The 20,899-nt window shown below is 41.8% G+C and overlaps 2 protein-coding genes across 6 annotated transcripts in view; one reads left to right on the top strand and one right to left on the bottom strand.

Moving 5' to 3' along the window:
* Window positions 1-218: 218 nt before the first annotated feature.
* Window positions 219-18,326, top strand: tmem125a (transmembrane protein 125a). 5 transcript variants are annotated; one of them, XM_025899520.1, is made up of 4 exons: window positions 219-607; window positions 6,705-7,234; window positions 7,770-7,837; window positions 11,445-18,326. In XM_025899520.1, exon 4 carries the CDS (start codon window positions 11,886-11,888, stop codon window positions 12,582-12,584), a length of 699 nt encoding a protein of 232 aa, XP_025755305.1. In that variant the 5' UTR covers window positions 219-607; window positions 6,705-7,234; window positions 7,770-7,837; window positions 11,445-11,885; the 3' UTR covers window positions 12,585-18,326. The 5 variants fall into 5 exon arrangements, with proteins under 5 accessions (XP_025755305.1, XP_013131300.1, XP_005457171.1 ...); XM_013275846.3 differs by having other exon boundaries at window positions 7,770-8,181; XM_005457114.4 differs by lacking the exon at window positions 7,770-7,837.
* A 307-nt stretch (window positions 18,327-18,633) lies between these two features.
* Window positions 18,634-20,899, bottom strand: part of ap1m3 (adaptor related protein complex 1 subunit mu 3) — a 32,351-nt gene continuing 30,085 nt past the window's right edge. The window contains exon 12 of the mRNA XM_003452333.5: window positions 18,634-20,094. Coding sequence (XP_003452381.1) covers window positions 20,072-20,094 — 23 coding nt within the window. The 3' untranslated portion in view covers window positions 18,634-20,071. The remainder of the gene's footprint in view (window positions 20,095-20,899) is intronic.

The following is a 20,899-nucleotide window of genomic DNA, read 5'->3' as shown; positions in this document are numbered from 1 at the left end:
TGATGAATGGCAGAAAAACAACAAGTGCACCGCCTTATAGCCCTAATGTTAATCAGTTAGATTAATATTATATCAATCAGTTAACACTAGCTACAGTTATTGATTAATCTATTGATCAGCAGACTTTTTCCCCTCCTTGTGGACTGGAAGGGTTAAACCAATACTGCTCTGTAAACCTGACAGCCCTCCACCACAATCACAGTGAATCTTTTATTTATCAGGAGCAGCCGTCCTTCGTTTCATGTGCTGGTTTCCCTCTGGGGACCCACGGCAGTGCGGAGGTCGATTCGCTGACTCTCTGTCCCCTCCCATCGGCGTCCCCTGTCGCCGTGCGCGGCCACACCTGCATTAAACGGGGGAAGTCCGTCCGGTGAAGAGGCAGAGAGACTGTGGGCTTTCACCGAGAGCGAAAGGGGGGGAAGCGCGGCACCCACGGCACCTTCATTGCTCCGGACCCTCTCATCCAAAAGACGGCTGAAGGTATGCGGCGACATACGGCTGTGGGACTTTGAAGATCTGGACAACGGGCTGGGAATTACCGAAAAGAAACCGAGAGCAGCTACTGCGCGGAGCTGACGGTATTCAGTGTGAACAGCTCAGCGCACAGGTAAGAGTGGCTTCTAATAAACAAGCTCCAAACACAGAGGAGTTTCAACTTTTTACCAACAAAGGGCTTTTTTTTAAATTAAATCCGATTTATTTAAAACTTACATGCGAGTTTTTGTAACTGTTACATTATTCATGTTCCTTTATTCCCGAATGAACAGCAGGATTATAAAAAGGATTATAAAAGAACGTCACTGTCGATCAGTAATAATAATCGTATTAATAGCGCTCATCTGCGCAGTAGTGCAGGCTGGTATCACTGACATAGCACTTTTATTTTTAAAAAATATTTAACAATTTAGTAAGTTGTATACTAAACTGTTAAAATATTATTATATAAAGGTCAGTATCTGTGTGTCGCATCTTAACTCTCTTTTTATAAATGTTTTTCTCTCTTGGCTTTTGTAAGGACTTAACTAAAAGCTTAAAGCTATCTATCTATCTATCTATCTATCTATCTATCTATCTATCTATCTATCTATAATACATGTAAGCATGACTTCTTAAAGAAATCCATTGTCTGCAGATCATGGGTGCCTGGATATTGGTGTCACTTTTCCCACAATAGCTGCATTGTCATGCTCGTATGCTTTCTGGACTTTCCTGGAAGAATAAATAGTCTGTTTCACTCTGAGGAAAACAAGGAAGTAAAACATATTGACATTATGCCAAACCCACTAACCTTTGCTCTGGTAGGATGGTCCACAGTTATCAAACACATAGGTCTTCAGATACGCTGCAGATCATCACTTCATAGGGCTGCTGTCATATACTCAGCTATCAGTTTTGCTGCATTGTGGAAAATCCATAAACCACATAGAAAGGGAGTGTTGTTGTAGCTGTATTCAAGTCTTTGCAATTGCAACAGATCAATAGACTGTCCAGGCATGACCCCTGCTGCTTTGCTCATAACCTCTTGATCTGCTGGTACTAATCTAAAGGCCGAAGATGAATCGTGGCAGGGCATCTAAATGAGCCGAGGTTACATGCTGACTGTCAGTCTCTCTACACCGAAAGCACTTTAAGGATCATTTAAGATGAGGTCTAACTCTTAAAAACAAGTCAGGCTGAAAACAACATGTGATAGACCTCGTTAAGAAAGAGCCTGAAGTCAACACAGAGTGCAGGATGAAAGGAGGAGAAAAACAAAGTGAGTCAGTGATTGAGTCTGTGGATAACCGTGCAACACAGGATGCGTTTTTTGTATGTGTTTGTGTGTTGGCTTTGAGACAACACACAAATCAGAGTAGAGAGTATCAGACAAGAATCTTAAATATCCCCCTTTCTCCACCGTCAGCAGATGCACACAGTCAGGTATGTAGTGTGGCATCTGTAGCAGCCGTAATGACTACATCCACTCCTGTCCCTGGCTATAATACACATCCATCAGAAAGCATAATGAATTCCATAAAGGGGTGAGATGAGGCTAAACTGCCAGACTGTGTTCAGAAAAGATGATTCTTCCTTTTGTACTCGTCTCAAATTGATGATCATAACTTTAAGCTATTTGTACAAGATTGTTTTTACATCTACACTTATCCATACTGGAAGCTTGTAGAGACAGCGCTTTACATCTGAACACCACCTCCACTGGAGGGGAGAACAGCGGGCACCACAATCAAGGGCTGAATCACTCGCAAAATGACTGCAGCTGGCTAAAAATATTAGATTTCACCACATCAGATGATTATTTTGGCAATCTTAGCTGGTAGTTAATGTTAGCTATATAAGCATTCTGCTGTGGTTAGCGAAGGCACTTGCAGTCAAAACAGTGTCAGTCGTAGCATTCTGAAATGTAACACAAGCGGAACAACGTCAAAAATGCTTCAACTTCACCTGCAGAAATACAGTAAGCTAAAAATGACACTTTGATTTCTAACTTATCAGTGAGAAAATGCTTACTGCACGCACAGACATAGCTGAGTGTCAGCATCTATTCCTTACCAGGTTTTCCCGCAGAAACCCTTCACATCATGCTGGCAAGATCCACTTTTGTCTCATCAGTGGGAGGTCCCACCTTTTTAAAAGATCAGACTAATAGCCATTCCAAACAGGATTCAGGTTTTCACTTACGCACCTTATAAAAAGCAGTCCACGCTGGAGCTTGCTGGCATTATATGTGAATTAATCAGTTATTTATTTCTATAACAAACTGAATAGACAAAGAGGCATGTTTAAGTTTGATGAAGCCGCTGTATATCCACGGGCTGCTTTTCCCTTTGTGATCAGGACTGCAGCTTTAAATCCACTTCTAACATGTTGGTTTTTTAGCACTTGCGTCATTGTTTTTAACTGGTTAACACATTAACATGTGTTTACTATTGCTAGAACAACGCTATTAAAAAACCCCAACAGTGATGGGAAAGCTATTTGCTTTCCAGGTACTTGCAAGCAGTAGAGACACCAAGAAGTTACAGATCAAGCCCAAGTAAAATTTATGTAATAAAATAAAGATCCAATCATCTGACAATCTCATAGGAGGAAGCATTTTGCGACGGTGGGAAGACAAAGATCCATTTTAACAGGAAGATACCCTCGGGCAGAACCGGGCTCAGAGGAGGGGTAGCCATCTGTTGTGACTGGTAAGGGAGTGAGGGGAAGAGGAGATGAAGGAGAGCACGGGGAGAGATTTTTGAAACTTTATTAACGCTCTGGCATGTACCAGTTTGCTTGCTGGCTCTCTGTCTGTGATATATATAAATATTATAGCAAGCTGCTCGCTCTCGTTCCATATTAAGCATATAAAAGTGCGGAGGCATCAGTGTTTTTTCAATCTTATCGATACAATAGTTATTAGAACATCTCACTTAACCGCAGGTGTCCTCCTCATATAGGCACTACAGAGAAAGTTGGGAGCTCATTATAGTTGTTAGGTTTCATCCTCCGGAGAACATAGATGTCAAAAAAAATTCCTGTCACCTCAGACTAAAAAGCTGTATTAAAAGTTCAGCCACAACGTGCAGCTGCAGGATGGAGACATCAGTTCAGGTAGTGAGGAAATAGCCAGACACTGAGCCAGCCATCTAATTCATTACAATTATCATCACCAGACAGCCAATATCAAATTAAAATATGTTGAATATCACCTTTAAAACCCACAAGAGGAAAGGGTCAGGGTTAAAATAAACAAAGACAGAAGATGGGGAGGTGGGGGTGAGCCTTTCCCATCGTCAGCAGGAGTGAAGCAGAAGGGGACCAGCATGTTAATTGGTGATTTGATTAGCGTTTTAATATTGCAGCTGTGCATGACAAGGGAAAGCAACCGGCTGGACAGAGGTTCTTCCCTTTTTCTTTTTCTTTTTTAATCAACACTCCTGCACTTCGGGGACCGAGGGTTATTACACAGCTTAGTCATTATGCACGTCATTCAGTTAATTTCCTTCAACTTTCAAAAAAAAAAAGAGAAAGAAAGAAAGAAAAAATCTGGATTTCTGGAGTCATGGTAAAGGAGCCAGTTTGACGGAAGCAGAAATATTCGAGCCATTTTGAATTGTGCTCAGTGTTTAAAAGCCCCATTTGGCTCCCGTCGTACCGGCTGAATGAGATCCAGAGCCTCTGCTAAGCTGAATTAGACTGGTCTACATTTTTGTCAACAGCAGTGTTTCCAGTGAGAGGAAGAAGTCTATTTAAAAAGAGAGGAACACCATATTCCAGATAACAAATTTGTGCAAATCGAGTTTTGGCTTTGATTGTTAACACGTGTTCGTGGTGGGGATTAACAATACTCAGCAGTTTTACTGAGGCTGATGAATTGGCACCTTTTTTAATGTTGGGACTGATGGGATGTGAATACAAGAATGATTGAAGGGGGGAAAGCATCAGAATTTCAAGGAGAAAACAATGTAAACACCAAAACAGCTGAAAAAGGACCAGGTAGCTGTGTGCATGACACATGTTTGCATGCATTATGCCACTGGGGCTTTGAGTCAAACAGGCTTTTACCTGAATCCAGAGGGACCTCTGTGAGTAATCCCCCCCTCCACACCCCATGCACATCTCTGCCTGCACAACACCCAAATACCCGAGCAGACAGAAAAGATAAGAAGTAGCCACACAGAGGAGCACTGGTAGTGAGACAGAGAACGATATGAGAGGCGTAGAAAAAAGGGAGGAAACGTGTGTAAAGCTATGGAGATAAGGAAGAGTGTGAAGAAAGCAGATGGGGATGAGTGTGTGTGCTTGGTTGTGGATAAAGTGTCAGGGGGGAAGGTCTTGGCTGGTCGTGCCAGTCAGGGTGATATTGTGCCATAAGCTGAGATATAAAGCTCATTTGGGAAGGAAGAAAATCACCTGAGATGAGGCAGTGGGTAAGGAGGAGAATGGAAATGGGAAGTTTAAAGCATCTAAAAATATTAATATCCCCTTATAACTGAAGGTCTGCAGCCACACTAGCTGCTCTGTGAAGCTGTCTAATGCATCAGATTGCAATGTCGACAAATTTTCACGTTAGCCATATTAACGGTTGCTAATTAGCAACAAAGTACAGGTGGAGCAGTTGGGAATGCCATTAATGTAGAAGGGGTTGGCAATTAGCCAAAGTTTATGACATTAGATGGAGTAAAAAAAACAACAACTTATTCATCCCAAAAGTTTGGAAATTACTGCGGTACAGCTGCCAAAACATCAGAAACTCAGTAGCCCATAAATGTTAAAATTATGCTAAAAGAGGAGCCCAATTAAATAGATGATAAAAAAGTGAAGAGCTTAATTAATCATAATGTCAATGTGATACAACAAGGAACTAAAATCTAAAATGAATGCTGGTATTGTGGTATGAGAGAGCCACAACCTCAAAAGCACAGTCACCATTTTTGTCTTTAACCTGGATCTAGGTGCAGTCAGCAGTTATTGATCACAGACCTCAGGGATCTAGATGTTATGTTTGGTTGTAGTAATTCACTGACATACAGAGTTATCTGACCATGGAGGGCTCTGAAAGGGCTTACCAAAAGTTTTAATTGAAGCGTAAACTTTATGGGGAACCAGTGTAAGGAAGACAAAATCTATATTCTATGGGACCTGGTGCGTGAAAGAGGCATTCCGGATCATTTGTAGGCGATCCAGGGATGATTTGCTCAGGCAGAGGAATAAGGGATAACAAATAATCAAGACAAGATGGAATAAAGCCATGCATAATTATCTCCATTTTACTTTGAGACAAAATACATTCAAGATGGAGAGAGGGTGGTAAGGATTTGCTTGTTATACATAGCTACCGACCACGTACACGGTCATTTGGACCGGCTTTGTGGCAGCTGATGGAGGAATCCAATTGAGAAACATTGTTTTGCAGTAACATATCTGGTATTAAACCACTTTTTCTTTAATTACAACTACTGCAATCCATTCACATTTGTTCTTACCACTTAGATTAATATCCCTGTCCACCCCAAAAGTCCCGAAGCCAGGTACGGTCGCACGCTGAAGTGTGATTGTAGCAGTTTCTCGTTGCAGCACTCCAGGAATCACATTAAACTACTTCCACTGTGTTCCCTCTGGGCTTAATCACACCTTGATTCATTAATTAATAATGGCACGAGATTAAAATTTAAGGCATCGACAGATTCATCATAAATCATCCGAGATGGTACGTGAACCACTTCTCATTTGTTGAGACTTTTCACCCAGTACCGAAAAGTTCATCCTGACGGGTGGCGCCGGACAAACTGAAAATGAATGCCTGCAGTAAATTTCATGGCAGTCCATCCACCAACTATAGAATTAGTTAAATCCAACCCACACTGCCATCTTTAAAACCCCAGTGCCTATGTAGCTGAAAACAAACCATTAGTTTCTGAAAAAAGAAACATGGCTCTGGTTGCGGTGTTGAGGGGGGCTCATCTGGGTATCCCGTTCCTTGATAATGTGCAAGATTTTAATTAAGCTCGTTAATCAGTTTGACGATCACGCACCGGTTTGTAGACTTGAAGCATCTTTAACATTTGAACACAGTGATTTGCTTGCCGTTAGAGGGATAGAAGCTGAATTTCAGTGGCAGAACAGGAGAGGAATGAATGTGTAAGCGCTTTTAAGGTGAACCGTAGGGGTTAAAGAACAGTATGTGCAGCTCCTGTAAAAGTCTTTTCTTTTTCTCTTAGGTTTTCCCTTGTGATGCCTGGCAGAGTGAGGACAGTAATACTGACTCGGCCATTGTCTCATCACTGGTTCCGGACACAGCGAGGCTCCCCGAGTGCCTTGCCTGTCCATTGTGACTAGAGAAGAGACGAAAGATCCAGCTTGTCTGCATAAAGACCTATTCAGCATCATTCTTCTTTGCCAGCCACCTTTGTTATACCAGGAACAAGAGTGAAGTCTCAGCGCTATCCTTAGCCCCTAGCCTTTCCCTCCGTCCTCTGTCCCTTTGCTTCTAACACCCTTATCCCCAACCCACTTCCCTGAACCCCTTTCCCACTCCCCAGGCCCAGTTTCAGCCCCATTCGGAGTCCCAGATGACTGCTCAGAAACATCCGTTACCCTCCCACTCCACACGAGCCTTCTTTCCTCTCCCTCCAGCCCCCGTGGCGCTTGGCACCGATGCCCATCACATAGACAGATGGAGCCAACCCTGACCCCTCTCTTCGCCCGTGGGGACGCCAAGAGAATCAACGCCTGACTAGAGGAGAAGAGGGTGGGTGTGAGTGTAAAAGGGGGGGGGGGACAGGAAGTACAGCATTGCTTTGTCACCACGGCAACACATCGTCTAATCTCCCATGGACTCCCCTTCAGCCCGTCCCGCCGTCCTGAGATAAAAATGCCTTTAAAAATGCACACAGCAGGAAATTTAGCAGCAGGAGCAGAAGGATCTATCTTTTTTCTGACATATTTTTGCTTTGATTATTTGGCACTGATGCCTTGTTCTACATTTGTGCAGTAAGAGGACGTGAAGATTGAAAAAGAAAATTCTAAATATAGCAAACATCATTTAGAGGAAAGCAAATGAACTCCAAATACTGAAGGAAAGGCTGTCTATAGCACAACAAGTTTGGTTTTGAGCCCCAAACGTCCTCTTCCCCTCCAGTCTGTGTGCTCCAGAGTGAATTCACAGAAGTTGCAACAGCCTGGCAAACAATATTTCAGCTTTTTTTTAAACAGCAAACAAGCCACTTCTCATTGTGCTGTGCTTACCTGAATAAAGCTGTTTTCTCTTTTTTTTCCTCTGACAGTCAAAACGTAACACGCATTGCATTCCAGTCCGAGCTTCCCTGGATGTCAACGCATGCTTTTATCTGCTGTAAGCTACCACGTTCTGCACTGCACCCTTGCCAAGCACTCAAACATCCACTTCGTTTTGGGGTTATTGCACTTTCATTCTCCCACCTGAGTCCCTGCACTTTTCTTTCTTCTTTGGTATTTTTAAAATATGCAAAATTTTGCCAACTTCACTTTCTTTGGATGCTTTTGCTCTCTTCTATCAAACTCTGCTGACCGGCACTCTGATTAGCATACGATATCCCGACATCCAACTTTAAAAAGAACCCCTCATCAACAGTAAAACGAGGCACTAATGGCCGGTGAAATGAATTCAGCTGGCCGACATAACAGAGGCGGGAATACCGGAGTCCCAAAGCTTCCCAGGTAATTGGAGTGCAGTATACTGTATTTTACTCTAAAGCACAGCTCCTCTTGTGACCTTGTGGGCTGAAAACGTAGCAGAGGCAGAGAGAGCGAAAGAGAAAGAGGGTGATACTCTGTGTCCGGGGTTTACAATTACAGTGTCTTTGGGATTTTTAATCATTACTTTTGGTTGCATTAGCAGTACAGAGAACATTTTTACTGGTAGCGTCAGCCCATTTCAATCATGTCAGTACTTCTGCAGAGCTGAGTGTCCATGACACACTTATTATTCCTGTCACTTAAAAGACAGCCATTTACGATTGTCTTCAGACACTGTGTCTTCTGATAAATTGGAATAATAATCACTAGAGTAGCTTTCAAATGCCTTTATAAGCTACTTTAGACATCAAGATGTGCTGATTTATAATCAGCAGATTTTTGATACGCAAGTACCTGCCACATTCATAGGTCACGACAAATACCGGGATTGTCAGTCCAAATGAAGGGATGATGCAGATTGTCAATAATGCTGCTTGTCAACTAAGCCTCGCTGAGTTTTACAGTCAGCGGCAGTAGTACATCTGCGGATCTATATTTTATGAATATGCCAAGAGTTGTGGGAGTGTGAAAATCGACGGCTAAAGGTGTGAAGATTCATTGTTAGACATGGTGCACTGAAGGTTTTAGCGCACGGTGGGATGAAGATGACTTTGGGCAACAGCAGTGCTGCAAAATCTTTTTGAATTTTCGAGCACGAGGAGATGGCCCTACCTCGTTCACAATCTGTGTCAAACTCTATCAAGGTTTCAGACTGACAACCAAAGATTATTTCAAGCTTTTACTAAATAACAAAAGTCAACTTTTGACATTAGTGGCTTGAGCAGAGCACAGTGGGAAAACTGAATAATGTGTTTGTGTAGATTATTTGCGCCTCTCTACCTCTTTTCTGTTTCTTAAAAGGAGGCCAGCACAGAGTTAGGCAGTGAGTCAGTGCTTTTGTGGAGATATTTATGAGGCCAATAAGACACGGCTGATATGACAGGGTTTAGAGGTCATATAAGTGATAAAATGAAGAAAGGCAGACACAGCCCAGCAGTTCTGTCTCTGTGTTTTGTCTCTGTGGGGATTCGACTGCGAAAAACAGAACATGAAGTAAGATATACTCGCGTCATCGAGGGTTCAGTTTCATCTTGTGTCACGTGCCGGTGCCTCTCGCTCTGTCGCCCTGTTGATCGCGTGCTTCATGTTACTAGGAGCTTAACGAAAGAGTATAAATAATGTCTCATAAACGAGTTCAGCAGGAATCAAAGGGATAGTTTCACAGCTTTCGATGGCGTTGTAGCATCTTTCTTTTTTTCACCTTAAACCATATGTTTCTTCTTCTCAGTGATTGTGCTGTGTTTTTGGCCTCACCTGTCAGCGACACTGAGCTCAAATCAGCTGGGATTAATTAGTGACTCAACATACATGCACAGGTGCACACACAAAGACACACACGTGCACATATGCAAAAACAAATGCTCAGTGAAACATGCACAGGCTTATCATATGATTAAACATGCTAACTCACATGCTCTTTTTATAGCATTTCTTTTGACTACTTATCTACAACTGTAAAAAAGCCAACCACACACACACACACACATGCACGCACACACTGACACAGCCCTCCACCAGATAGAGGATGTGAAGAGCTTCCAGAACAGCATGTTGCCAATAAACACCCTCCTCCTCGGCTGTAATTACCTCACTCTTCATTTCACACCTTGTGTATGCAACTCATATCTCCCCGTGTCACGGTATAACTGCTCCACCTCGATACAAGGCGGTACCTGTCCATACTGACAAAAAATGTGATCTTGCATTTTTGTTTAGTCTTTTCTAAACAGCTGATAAGTGTGTTTGTGTGTATGGGGAATTCAAAGATGCAATTACAAGTTCTCTCTCTCTATACACATATATATTTTTTTTCCTTTCATTTTTTTCCTGAGCAGTGTTTGTGTCAGCTGGATCCACGATCGCTGAGGACAAACTGTGACTGCTGTCAGCTTCTATTGGACAGTGTGGGCCTGTGACTTTGATAGAAATAAAGCCGCAGACAGTTTTTTATTTTTTTTGAAAGACAAGCTGTGGAGAGCCATAACCTTGAGGTTGTTTGCTTGCTGTTTGTTTACATGACTGTGTTATGGGCGTGCGAAGAGGTTACAAACTACAGTGTGGATGCTAAATGTGCTGAGGTCAGCACAAAGGTTAAATAAAGGGGTGGTGGTGATTGGGGGGGTTTACTCCAATTTGTGTTAACAGTTCATGTGAGGAAGGAAAAGAAGATTTACTGGACTCAAGGTAATAGGAAGATTCGTCAAGTGAGGCTGTGTGGGTGTCTGTTTGGAAGGATGAAAAGAACGAAAATTTACATTTGTGGATTAGCTGTTTGATTTTCTGTGTGTGTGCGTGGATAGGAATTGTTTATTCTATCGACAGCTGATGCTCCTTTTATCCAGCCGCCTCTGTAGTGGCAACTCATTACCATAGTGATAACGAGAGATAGAAAAGGTTGCCGGTGTCAGCACACCAAGTTTTTTTACATAGAAACTTTGTGAGTATATGTGTGTGTACGTGTGTCTTTAATTTGGCTGTTTTTTATCCGCTGCTGCAAAATATACACAAACTTAAAAATTTTAAAGAGAAATTTGACACCGAGCTGAATAACACCGTTTGTGCCTGTTGCTTCTCAGGTTTCACACAGTGTCAGAAAATAAAAGAGCAGAAACAAAAAACAAACTTGTTGGTGAATAGGAGGCAAAGAACTTCAATCTCTGGAGCTCAGCACGCAGAGGATTTTTAGCTGGTCTGAAGTTTTTCTTTAACTCACCTTGTACTGATCACATCCTTCAGGGTGTGGAAAACAAACAGACCCTTAAAAACAAGAAGGAAGAAACAGAAGTCAAAAAGTCTTCATATATAAGCCTGTGCTTAGCCAGACACTGTTGAAAGTGGGTGGTTAGAGCACCTTGAAGTGACTGTTGTTGTGATTTGGTGCTGTGTAGATTAAATCGAATTGAATTGAATTGATTTGAAAGTTGAGCTATTACTCCTCTGCATGTTGTGCTTGGGGAACAAATGATAGATGAACACTTCTTATCCATGCATTTCTGTGCTGTGACTTATTGTTTGGTTAGTAATTGAATGTATGTACTAGTTAGTAAGACAGTTATCTAACTAAGTTAGCTGGAGAGGTTAAGTCCACCTACAGCACTGAATGAACTGTATGTCTTATCTTCCAGGTGACTGCTACCAACTGACACTTTAGTCGATGTGTGGATTCTTTGATTCAGAAACTAACGCATTAAGGATGACTGGGATCTGCCTCTGTATCCGGTGTTAACTACAAGAAAAACTACAAGAAACTCCATGAATTTTCAGGAACGATACATCCAAACTAACTTTGTGGAACTTTTGAGTACAAACCATTGTGGATAAAATACAATACACTGATCTCAGTAATTTGTTTTGAACATTTTTGGGGAATTACATTTACCTTCTTTTTAGATTTACTAATTTTGAGCAAATTCCCCCATAAAGCTTCTGGAATCTCTTGCTTGTCCTGATCGACCTGCAGTAACCTTTGGTAGATTAAAGAAGGACCAACGTAACCTTGTGGATTCTTTTTCCCTCATTGTGGTGGTGGTGGCATCCTCCTTCAGCAGGCTGGGAGTACCACTACAATGCCGGAGCTGGACAACCTTCCCCCCGCGAGGGAAGCCAGGAGTCCTGAACTGGGCCTTAATGGTCCAGCAGACCCAGCACAGATTCAGCACAGCATCCTAGAGGAACAAGTGGAGCTGTGGTGGTTCAGAGATCCTGGAAAGTCTGTCCTCTGCTACTGCGTCGCTGTGATTCTCATCCTGGGTTGCGGACTCGGGGGCGTCGGCCTTCTTTCGACTACCACCAGCGTCTCGAGTGAGTGGCGGCTCGGTACGGGCACAGCTTTGTGCCTGCTAGCCTTGGGAGTCCTGCTCAAACAACTTCTCAGCTCAGCCGTGCAGGACATGAATTGCGTTCGGAGCCGACAGCGGATCGACATGCTAAAGAGCGGCGGTTTATCCGACCTTCTAGTGGTTTTAATTACCGGGCTGTCACTGTTGATTTGTGGAGGGGTTCTACTGCGTCTGGCCCTTGCCAACCATATGCCAAAGCCTGGCCAAGCCCTTAATGACATGTACATTTCTGGAGTGGTTTTGCTGGCTGGAGGTGGAGCTGCAGTTGTGGGTGTTGGGATATACTCTGTAGTGGTGATCCTTCTTGAGAGGACGAGGCACGGACGGCGGTTTGTAGACCGGGTTTTGCACATCTTCACTGTTTCAGGACATATGGACCGTCATGCTCGAAGAGAGACTACCTCCAGTTTGGCTAACCTTATATGAGATGCAACCCCAATAAAGCTTTTTTTGCCCACTGGCTCAACTAAATTAGAACTGGCTTTATGCCCAGACACAGATTCATACCATACATGCTTCCGCAGACTGTGTACGAGATAAAATAGTTGAGTGTGTAGTATATTCTTAGCGAACACGTTAGTTATTGGCAGTCAGATCTCTGTGAGTAAGGATGCAAAAATGGAAAATGGCAGAAGAACTGAACACTGCTGTACAAGGTGATGGTCAGCTTTTTATCGATAGTGGGTAAATGTTACTCCATTCTCACAGGACAAATGCTAAACAGCATGGAGAAGACACACAAAACAACAACAAAAAAATATTTAAGCCAATTCTGTTAAATTACAAGCACAATTTTTATCCCACAGGAGAAGCAAGCTGCAACTGAGAACAGCTAACCTACGGCGGGAGTAAAGTCCATGAATGAACTTTGAGCTATTCCCTGTCTATAAATTCCAAGAACTGTAAGCCTACAACCAAACAAACCCATCTTGTTCTCTAAAAGATGAAGTAATGTTTTTTTGAGGTCTCATTTGGAGGGCAGCACATTCAAATTTATGCATGTGATTTGCATCTGTGATCTGCTTTGTAAAATTGACTAGGGACCACACATCTGACCACTTCCTGCTCACTGAGGCTCTCGTAGTTGCGGATGAGAGTGTCATCTGAATGGATGAAATGGAAATTGAATAAGATGGAATCTGCAAGAAATGGGACAGTATGAACATGAACAAGTCCTATTTATAATTTTTGATTTATATCCCATCCTCATGATCTTCGTGAATATGTGAAAATATTGCCTCTGCAATTTCTGGAATGATGAATACGAGGGATTCTTTGGGAGTTTTATTGCCTCGGTTTAATAATAATTTAACAAAATTCATGCTGTGGAGATATAGTGTTTGTGGCAGCCTGTCAAAACAAAGACAATGTGATTGTTGGAGACTTGTATCACAGCACTTTAGAATGTATGAATAACTTGTGTTTTTTGTGCATCAACACTGTACTGTCTTAATTGTGACTCTTGCGGCGCTTTGTTATCTTAAACCAGTGTTAATCGAGATTTTTGATATCGTCACGGCATCGCATTCCACTGTGTACTGTAAAACACTCACTTAAAATAACGTGGAAGTCATAAAGAACAACCACCAAGCTTTGTAGACTCATTTAGTCTTGCTTTGTTGCATGGATTTCTCTCATTGTCCAGGTGGGCAGCCAGGGTGAGCATTAGAGTTTTGATACCACCAAAAAAAGATAATGCAAATCTTGCTGGATTAAGACTTAAATAATAGGAGTTAGTCTCCAGTTCTGATTTTGTACCCACTATCTTGTGATGGCATCACATTAGCCACAACAATTGTCAACATGTTGTTCACATTCTCAGCCATGAATAGCCTACTCAGTATTCATTATTTCTTTATTAGATAAAGAATTGGCTCATGGCCGTGCTCAGACTGAGCCTTTATTCTGATGTCAGCTACACACTTAAAGTTTCATGGCTACATCTTGTGCTGTTGGACAAACCCACGTTCAGCTGCTTTCATGGTAGTTTCATCTACAGCTGGTGATGCCAGGGGCACATTTTACTGTGATGGCACTCTAAGGGAATCTGGAAAACAATAGCCAGTATGTTTCAGAGGAAAGGCCAAAAAAAAGGCATCTGCACTTTAAACTTGGAACCAACACGAAATGCAGTGATCCATAAGGAAAGTTGTGTGTATGAGCTGTCTATGGGCATGCATTTATCCAATCTATTAAAGGTGTTTCCAACAAGAACAACATGACAGCATGGCAGAACTGGCCTCAAGAAGCAAATACATTATAAGTAAGGATTATTTCATGAATCAAAATCAATCAGTGCCTCCCACCTAGCCAACTTAGAATCAACATTTTTCTTCAAAGTACAATCATTTCATTACCTTTGACATAGCTATGTGAAATTTTACCTTTAAAATGTGAATATTTTCTGAGTTACAATCCCTCAAAGTACATATTGGATGGGTTTGTGTTTTGTGCTTTTTAATTTACAGTTTTTCCAGCAAGTACAGGAGATGATTTTGAAGAAAACACATTTAAGCTTTGTTAAAAATCACAATAGAATCACCTTTTCAACCACTCCAAGTGACACAATGCGAAGCTAAAATCTTTTTGTTTATCATAAATGTTTTTTAATAACCAACTCTGAGCATTAATCTCTTGGGATATATTATAGTTTCAGTGACAAAACTAGGTAAATTTAATGTCTATCACATAGAGTAGCAGAAACAAGCATTGGCACCCTGGATGTTTTATCTACTTTCTGGCAATCCACTGGTGAAAACTTCAGAAGGTGCCTTTTGGGAAAAACTTTCCATGGGTCACATGACCGTGTGGGATACTTGGCTGGTCAAAACATGCTGTTGAATCTGAAAGCTCTCATTCCAACTCTCCTTTTGGCACTAGGCTCATCTTCTAGCCATGATTTCCTTAAAGCTTTAGGTGATCCTGAAAAGATGGTCCAGAATCTTTGGAATGAGGATGCAGAAGATCACCTTGATTGCAGATGCTTTTTATGAGAGATCTTGCTGACCGTTTCCTTGTGGGCACCATGTCATGTCTCTTTGCGTTGCCTAACTAAACTTTAGAGAACAACATCCAGTTGGTGTGACACTCGCACTGACCTGCTGGCTCATTACTCAGATCATGCATTAATCCAGATTTTTTTTATTTACAATAAAACCCATTTAGATACCAAAACTACCAGTATTGCACTTCTCTAAATAATACTCAGACTTTACAAAAATACACTTTCAATTTAACCGCGGCGCATAGCTGGAGGTGTCATCTGTAGTCTCGGCACTTTGAATTTATTAGATGTGGGCTATTTCTGGCTCAGATAATAAGCCATAATCATTCCTCACAAAGCTGAGACGAAGAAAAATCAGTGAAATTAAATCCATTGCATCAGCCTGGCCAGTCATAGAATTTTAGTGCACTTGCAATCGTTTAAACTGGGTTGTCGATATGTCTACGTGAGTTTTTCTCTGAATTGGACAACTCCACGCTATGCTGCTGAAAATATGGCTTTGGTATCATTTAATCCTGCTTGTTTCCAGAAATTTAAAAAAAAAATATTGCAAAAGCAATCATGTTTCTTCCTTTTGGAAAAGTTCATCTGATACTTTTAAGACGCAAGGACAGAATCAGAGTAGAAGATGCAAAAGGTCATTCATGTTTGCGAAACGCTTCCGAAGCCTTCGAGAGTCATTTCTCACATCGGCTTACAGAAGAACCTAAAAAATGGCCTTGCATTGTGTTTCTGTTGTGTGTGCGTATGTAAGTCAGTAACGCCTCTTATCTGTCCGCACATACGCACAGGCTGTTGCCTTGAGACAAAAGGGTCACACAGTTAACCATTGTTGGTGTGATGACGGACAGCAAGCTGAAGGCACAATGCACAACACAGCGATCTGTAGGGGCTGGCATAGACCAGCACCACTTTCTTTAAACACACACACAGAAAAATAAAATAGCATAGATCCTGCTGGATTTTGACAACATGCAGAAATCCTGGGACTTTTACTTACTTTTAGTTTGTCTTTTGACCTGGAGTGGCCTATACAGTAGAAATGACTGGCTGTGAACCCATGCATGACAGCCAGAAGAGGTGAACAGAGCGAACTGGGAGGCAGTTCTGATACTGAGGAGAGAGGACTGTGTGGGAGGAGAGGATTCAGAGCTTTTCTGTCAAGCCAAACAGAAGAAAGAATACAAAAACTGGACAAATTGTTTCTCTGCTATACACTGGATTTGAAAGACATTCAGACCGCTCTTCTGCTCGGTGTCGTGTTGTTAAATTCATCTTAAAAGGATAAAATGGTCATTCTTGTCCACATGTTTACACTGCAGTAAAAACATGTTTTTTTCTGCCAAAGAGTTTTAAAAAAATCCAAATTCTAATTTACTAAAATATTTAGACCTTTTACTGTGGCCCTCCAAACTTTGTTCAGGTGCATCCTGTTTGCTTAAGACTTTCCCCAGATTGCATTTGAATCAAGTTCCCATTTGATTCCAAAACTAGGCTCCATTTTGAACACAGTATTGCTGAAACCCAGACTTACACGCCAAACAACATCTGTGGGTGAGACGTGAAGATGCATATAGCGGTCCTTCAAATTCTACTCACAATTCTTCTAGTTTATCGCTGTGCATTAGCATGTTGCATACATTTATTCCAATGACTACTTAGCTGTCTGCAGTCTAACTAGATAACAATTACCCCTAACCCCAGGCAACCAAAACATGCCATTTTCACTTTTATTAAAACCAACTCAATTTTGGCTTTGCACCTATGATGACCTTAGTTAGTTAAGGCATGTAACCAACTGAGAACCTTCACAGACATGTAACCATCTTGCTTTAACTTGAGGGCTTTAAAGAAGTTGGGAGTTTGTTTTTGTTTTTAGACCTTTGTGTAAGCCTGACTGTCTCCTATTTTTCCTGTCTTTATGCTAACCTAAGTTTACCAGCACATGGCTTCAGTGTTATATGCGGCTCAAAAAACAAAAGAACACTTTTTAATCAGAGTACAGCATCGAGTCAGTTTAACTTCTGAGATATTGATCTGGTCAGTTAAGCAGAGAAGGTTTTTAATTAGTTTCAGCTGCTTTGGTGTTGATGAAATTAACAACAGGAGGGGCAACAGTGAGACAACCCCCAAACACAAATGGTTTTACGGGTGGAGGCCACTAACATTTTTCCTTCTGATTGTTTTTTTTGGGGGGTTTTTTCACTAATTTGGCATTTGGCTAGGGTCTGCGGTAATACTACTGGTAACACAAGGCAAGACCTGGACCCTACAGTGGTGAAACAGGTAGTCCAGCTGCTCCAGCATGTTCCGTTGCCAGAAGGTTTGCTGTTTCTCCCAGCACCATTTTAAGAGCATGGAGGAGATTCCAGGAGACAGACCATTACTCTAGGAGAGCTGGAATGGACTTAACTCATCAGCAGGACTGATATCTGGTCTTTTGTGCATGGAGGAACAGGATGACCACTGCCAGAGCTACAAAATGACCTCCAGCAGGTCACAAGTTGTGAATGTCTCTGATCAAACAATCAGAAACAGACTACATGAGGGTGGCCTTGAGGGGCCGACGTCTGTTAGTTGGCCCTGTGCTCACTGACGGCACCATGGAGTCCAATTGTCATATGCTGGTGCAGTAGGTCCTGGGTTTCTCCTGGTACACAACATATACTGCCACATGAGGCCAGGCTGTTTGCAGGCAGTATCTGGAAAATGAAACAACTGATACCAATGACTGGTCCCCACCCTTTGCCTGACCTAAATCCAGTAGAACACCTCCAGGACTTTGTTTCCATCCATCCAGTGCCACCAGGTTGCATCTCAGACTGTCCCAGAGCTCAGTGGTGCCCCAGTCCAGACCTGGGAGGATATCTTCCAGAGCATCATCTCATTAGGAGCATGCTCTGGTATTCTCAGAGCTCTGCAAAGGGACCTCCTGTGCCATTATGAGTTGCTAAAATTAAATTTTGGGAAAATGCACTAGCCTACCGTGTAATTTTTTCACTTTGATTTTCAGGGTGTCTTTGAATTTAGATCTCTGTAGGCCGATTATTGTCATTTCCATCAAACAATGTTGCATCATTTGAAACACAGTACCCAGTCCATATCAGCATATCTACTGAAATCTCATGTATATTCAAAATGCTCCTTTAATTCTTTTGATCCATGTTGCAAACTGACATGAAAATGGCATCAATTACCTCATCTAACGTCCCGCAAGAATTTATTAGCATATTTCACAAAATGTCAGACTAATCATTTAAAAGAATTGCACCTTAATGTAGCGCCTTTATGCCGTTATCTCAGAATATCAATGGAGCACTAATCTGAGATTGGTTCACTAATGTGACAGATTGTTGATCTACATTTCAGAGCTGGCAAACATTATATTACCCACATATGTTAAAATTTGCTGAAACAATGTAGTAAGGAACTATGTGCAAAAATTACAACCAAACAAACAAAACACTGATATCCCATAACAAGGTACAAAATTTTTTATTTCCAAATATATCCCTTTGTTTCCTATGGACAAATTGTCCTTGATAAATTAATCAAAACACATAACACAGATCTATTAAAATCGTCACTGGGGTCTCAAACAGGTCTCCACATGAAAAAAAATGACTGATTGTAATAGTATGTTTTTGTTTTAACAGCAAACATGGTAAAATGACTCAGGAGTCTTCTGTTTTGTTAGCAATGCAGCTGAACTGATGTGGTGAAAAGCGTGCACAGTAGAGGGAGTCGAGAAGAATCCTGGGGGGAAAAATTCTTCACCATTTTGTCAATATTCTCACATTCAGCACAGAAACTTTCTTCAGGTTAATTTTACCTTTGTACCCCCTTCTGTTTTCCTTTAAAGTCCCCTTTCCACATGGCAGTGATTAGTGATTACAGTATAAACAACAGATATAAGGATAAAAAAAGAAACCCCAAAACACCCCTCCACCTTTTTCATTCCTTCAGTCTGTGCTCAGAGCTGGAAGCTGATTTTGAGCACAAGGACCAGGTTACAGGCCCCATGAGAGTGTGTCCACGGTGTTGCGTTACACTGCCGATGCCTCTGACAATATTGTGCCTTATTAATCATTGATCTGGTTGCTGGTGTTAATTTCAGTGCACTGGGGGATTAAGTTCACAGTGCTAGGGCCGATGAGACGCAGGCAGTTTTTGAGGCAACGAACACAGAGGTTCTGGAAAAAAACATGCTCTGAGAGGACAAAAATCAACCACTGAATATAAAGGATGGGTCATAGAAGTGATTCAGAAAGAGCAATGTTAAAGATACTGACTGGTTTTGTGTCGAAGCTAAGATCCTGCATGGAACAAAACGTAACTTGAGTACATGGCATTTTTCAATACAGAAAAAATCACCAGTCTGCAACATTATGGCCCTTAGAGAAATAAGAAGTGGCGATAAACAATCACAGCTGCTGTACACTGGGACTACATAATCAGTCAGATTACATAGTACACAGCAGAAAGCCACTGGACAAGCTGAGCAGCCCAAATTGACCATGTTTCGAATACTACAATAACATGTTGTTTCTCTTTCTTAAGAAAACTAGAAAAAAAATTGTTAAGAGTCCAGAAACTTCACTCTAAATGAACCTGCAGGGTTCATTTAGAGTGAAGCTCAGTTTATTATTTACGCTTTACTGAAGACTGGAGGAATCTGATATAGAAATTACAGGTCAGAGGTGTTGCACCACACTTTCCTGTCTGAGTCAAGCTAGTTTTAGAGGAAGGGATGACATCCTGTTGCCATTCAGTGTAAGGGGAAGGGAAAAAAAAATTGTCCTCCTGGACTTGTCCTCTGCTGTCCGCTGCAGAGAGGAATCTGGAGAAATGGAGGCAAGACGAAGACAAAGAAAGAAAATATCCATTCGTCTAGCAGCGTCTGTGCCCTTTAGTTCGTCCGGAGCTGGTAATCTGCCAAGAGACGTAACAGCAGAGCATTAATGTGCGGCTTACTTCCCCTCAGCACTCCTGCACATCACTACCACTTTATAATGGCACCATTAAATCTCAAAACAAGGTGTACAGAATAATTACAATGCACGTGTGCACCCCGGAGGTGTCACAAAAAAGATGAAGCAGAAGTATGCGAACATCCCATTTGCATATGTTATGAGCTTTTGTTTTGACTCTTTTGAACTTCAGCTTAAGGTAAATATCAGTGGCATAGAATACAGAGTGTGTGTTAACTGAGCCATGCTCATATATATATTAATTAAAAACAACAACAACAAAAAATCCTGACAACACAGCCTTTGAATAGTTTCCCAGAGTTGGGACATAATACTTAAAAGACGGTGAGTTAAATATCAACGACAGGTGAGTTTAGGGTGTTTCCAGGGGTCAGGGTGAGCAGAGATATGTTGGTAATAGCAGCAAGAAAAAAGGGGATTAAATATCTGCTTAACTAAAAGTAGATGGTTCATTTACAAAGTAAGAGTGGAGAAAGTAAGACAGGCAGGACCTGAGGAGGGTAAAGGATGTTGAAGAAGGAGCTGCCCTGAAGGAGGAAGAGGAAGACCACAGAGAAGATTCTCTATGGATGTAGGAAGGAGGACATGCAGAGGGTTGGCGTGACAGAGGAGGATGCTAGGCAGAGGGTGAGACGGAGGCAGATGTGATGCCCCTGAAATGAAGCAGTCCTTTATGATATCAAGAACCGCATCTCCAGGAAGAGCTAACGTGACAACCTGGATCAGTGATGTGTCATTGTTAAACA

This window comes from Oreochromis niloticus, linkage group LG17, assembly GCF_001858045.2.
Source record: "Oreochromis niloticus isolate F11D_XX linkage group LG17, O_niloticus_UMD_NMBU, whole genome shotgun sequence".
In the NCBI taxonomy this organism is placed as follows: domain Eukaryota; kingdom Metazoa; phylum Chordata; class Actinopteri; order Cichliformes; family Cichlidae; genus Oreochromis; species Oreochromis niloticus.
Note: the sequence above shows the minus strand (reverse complement) of the source record. Positions and strands in the feature narration are given on the sequence as shown.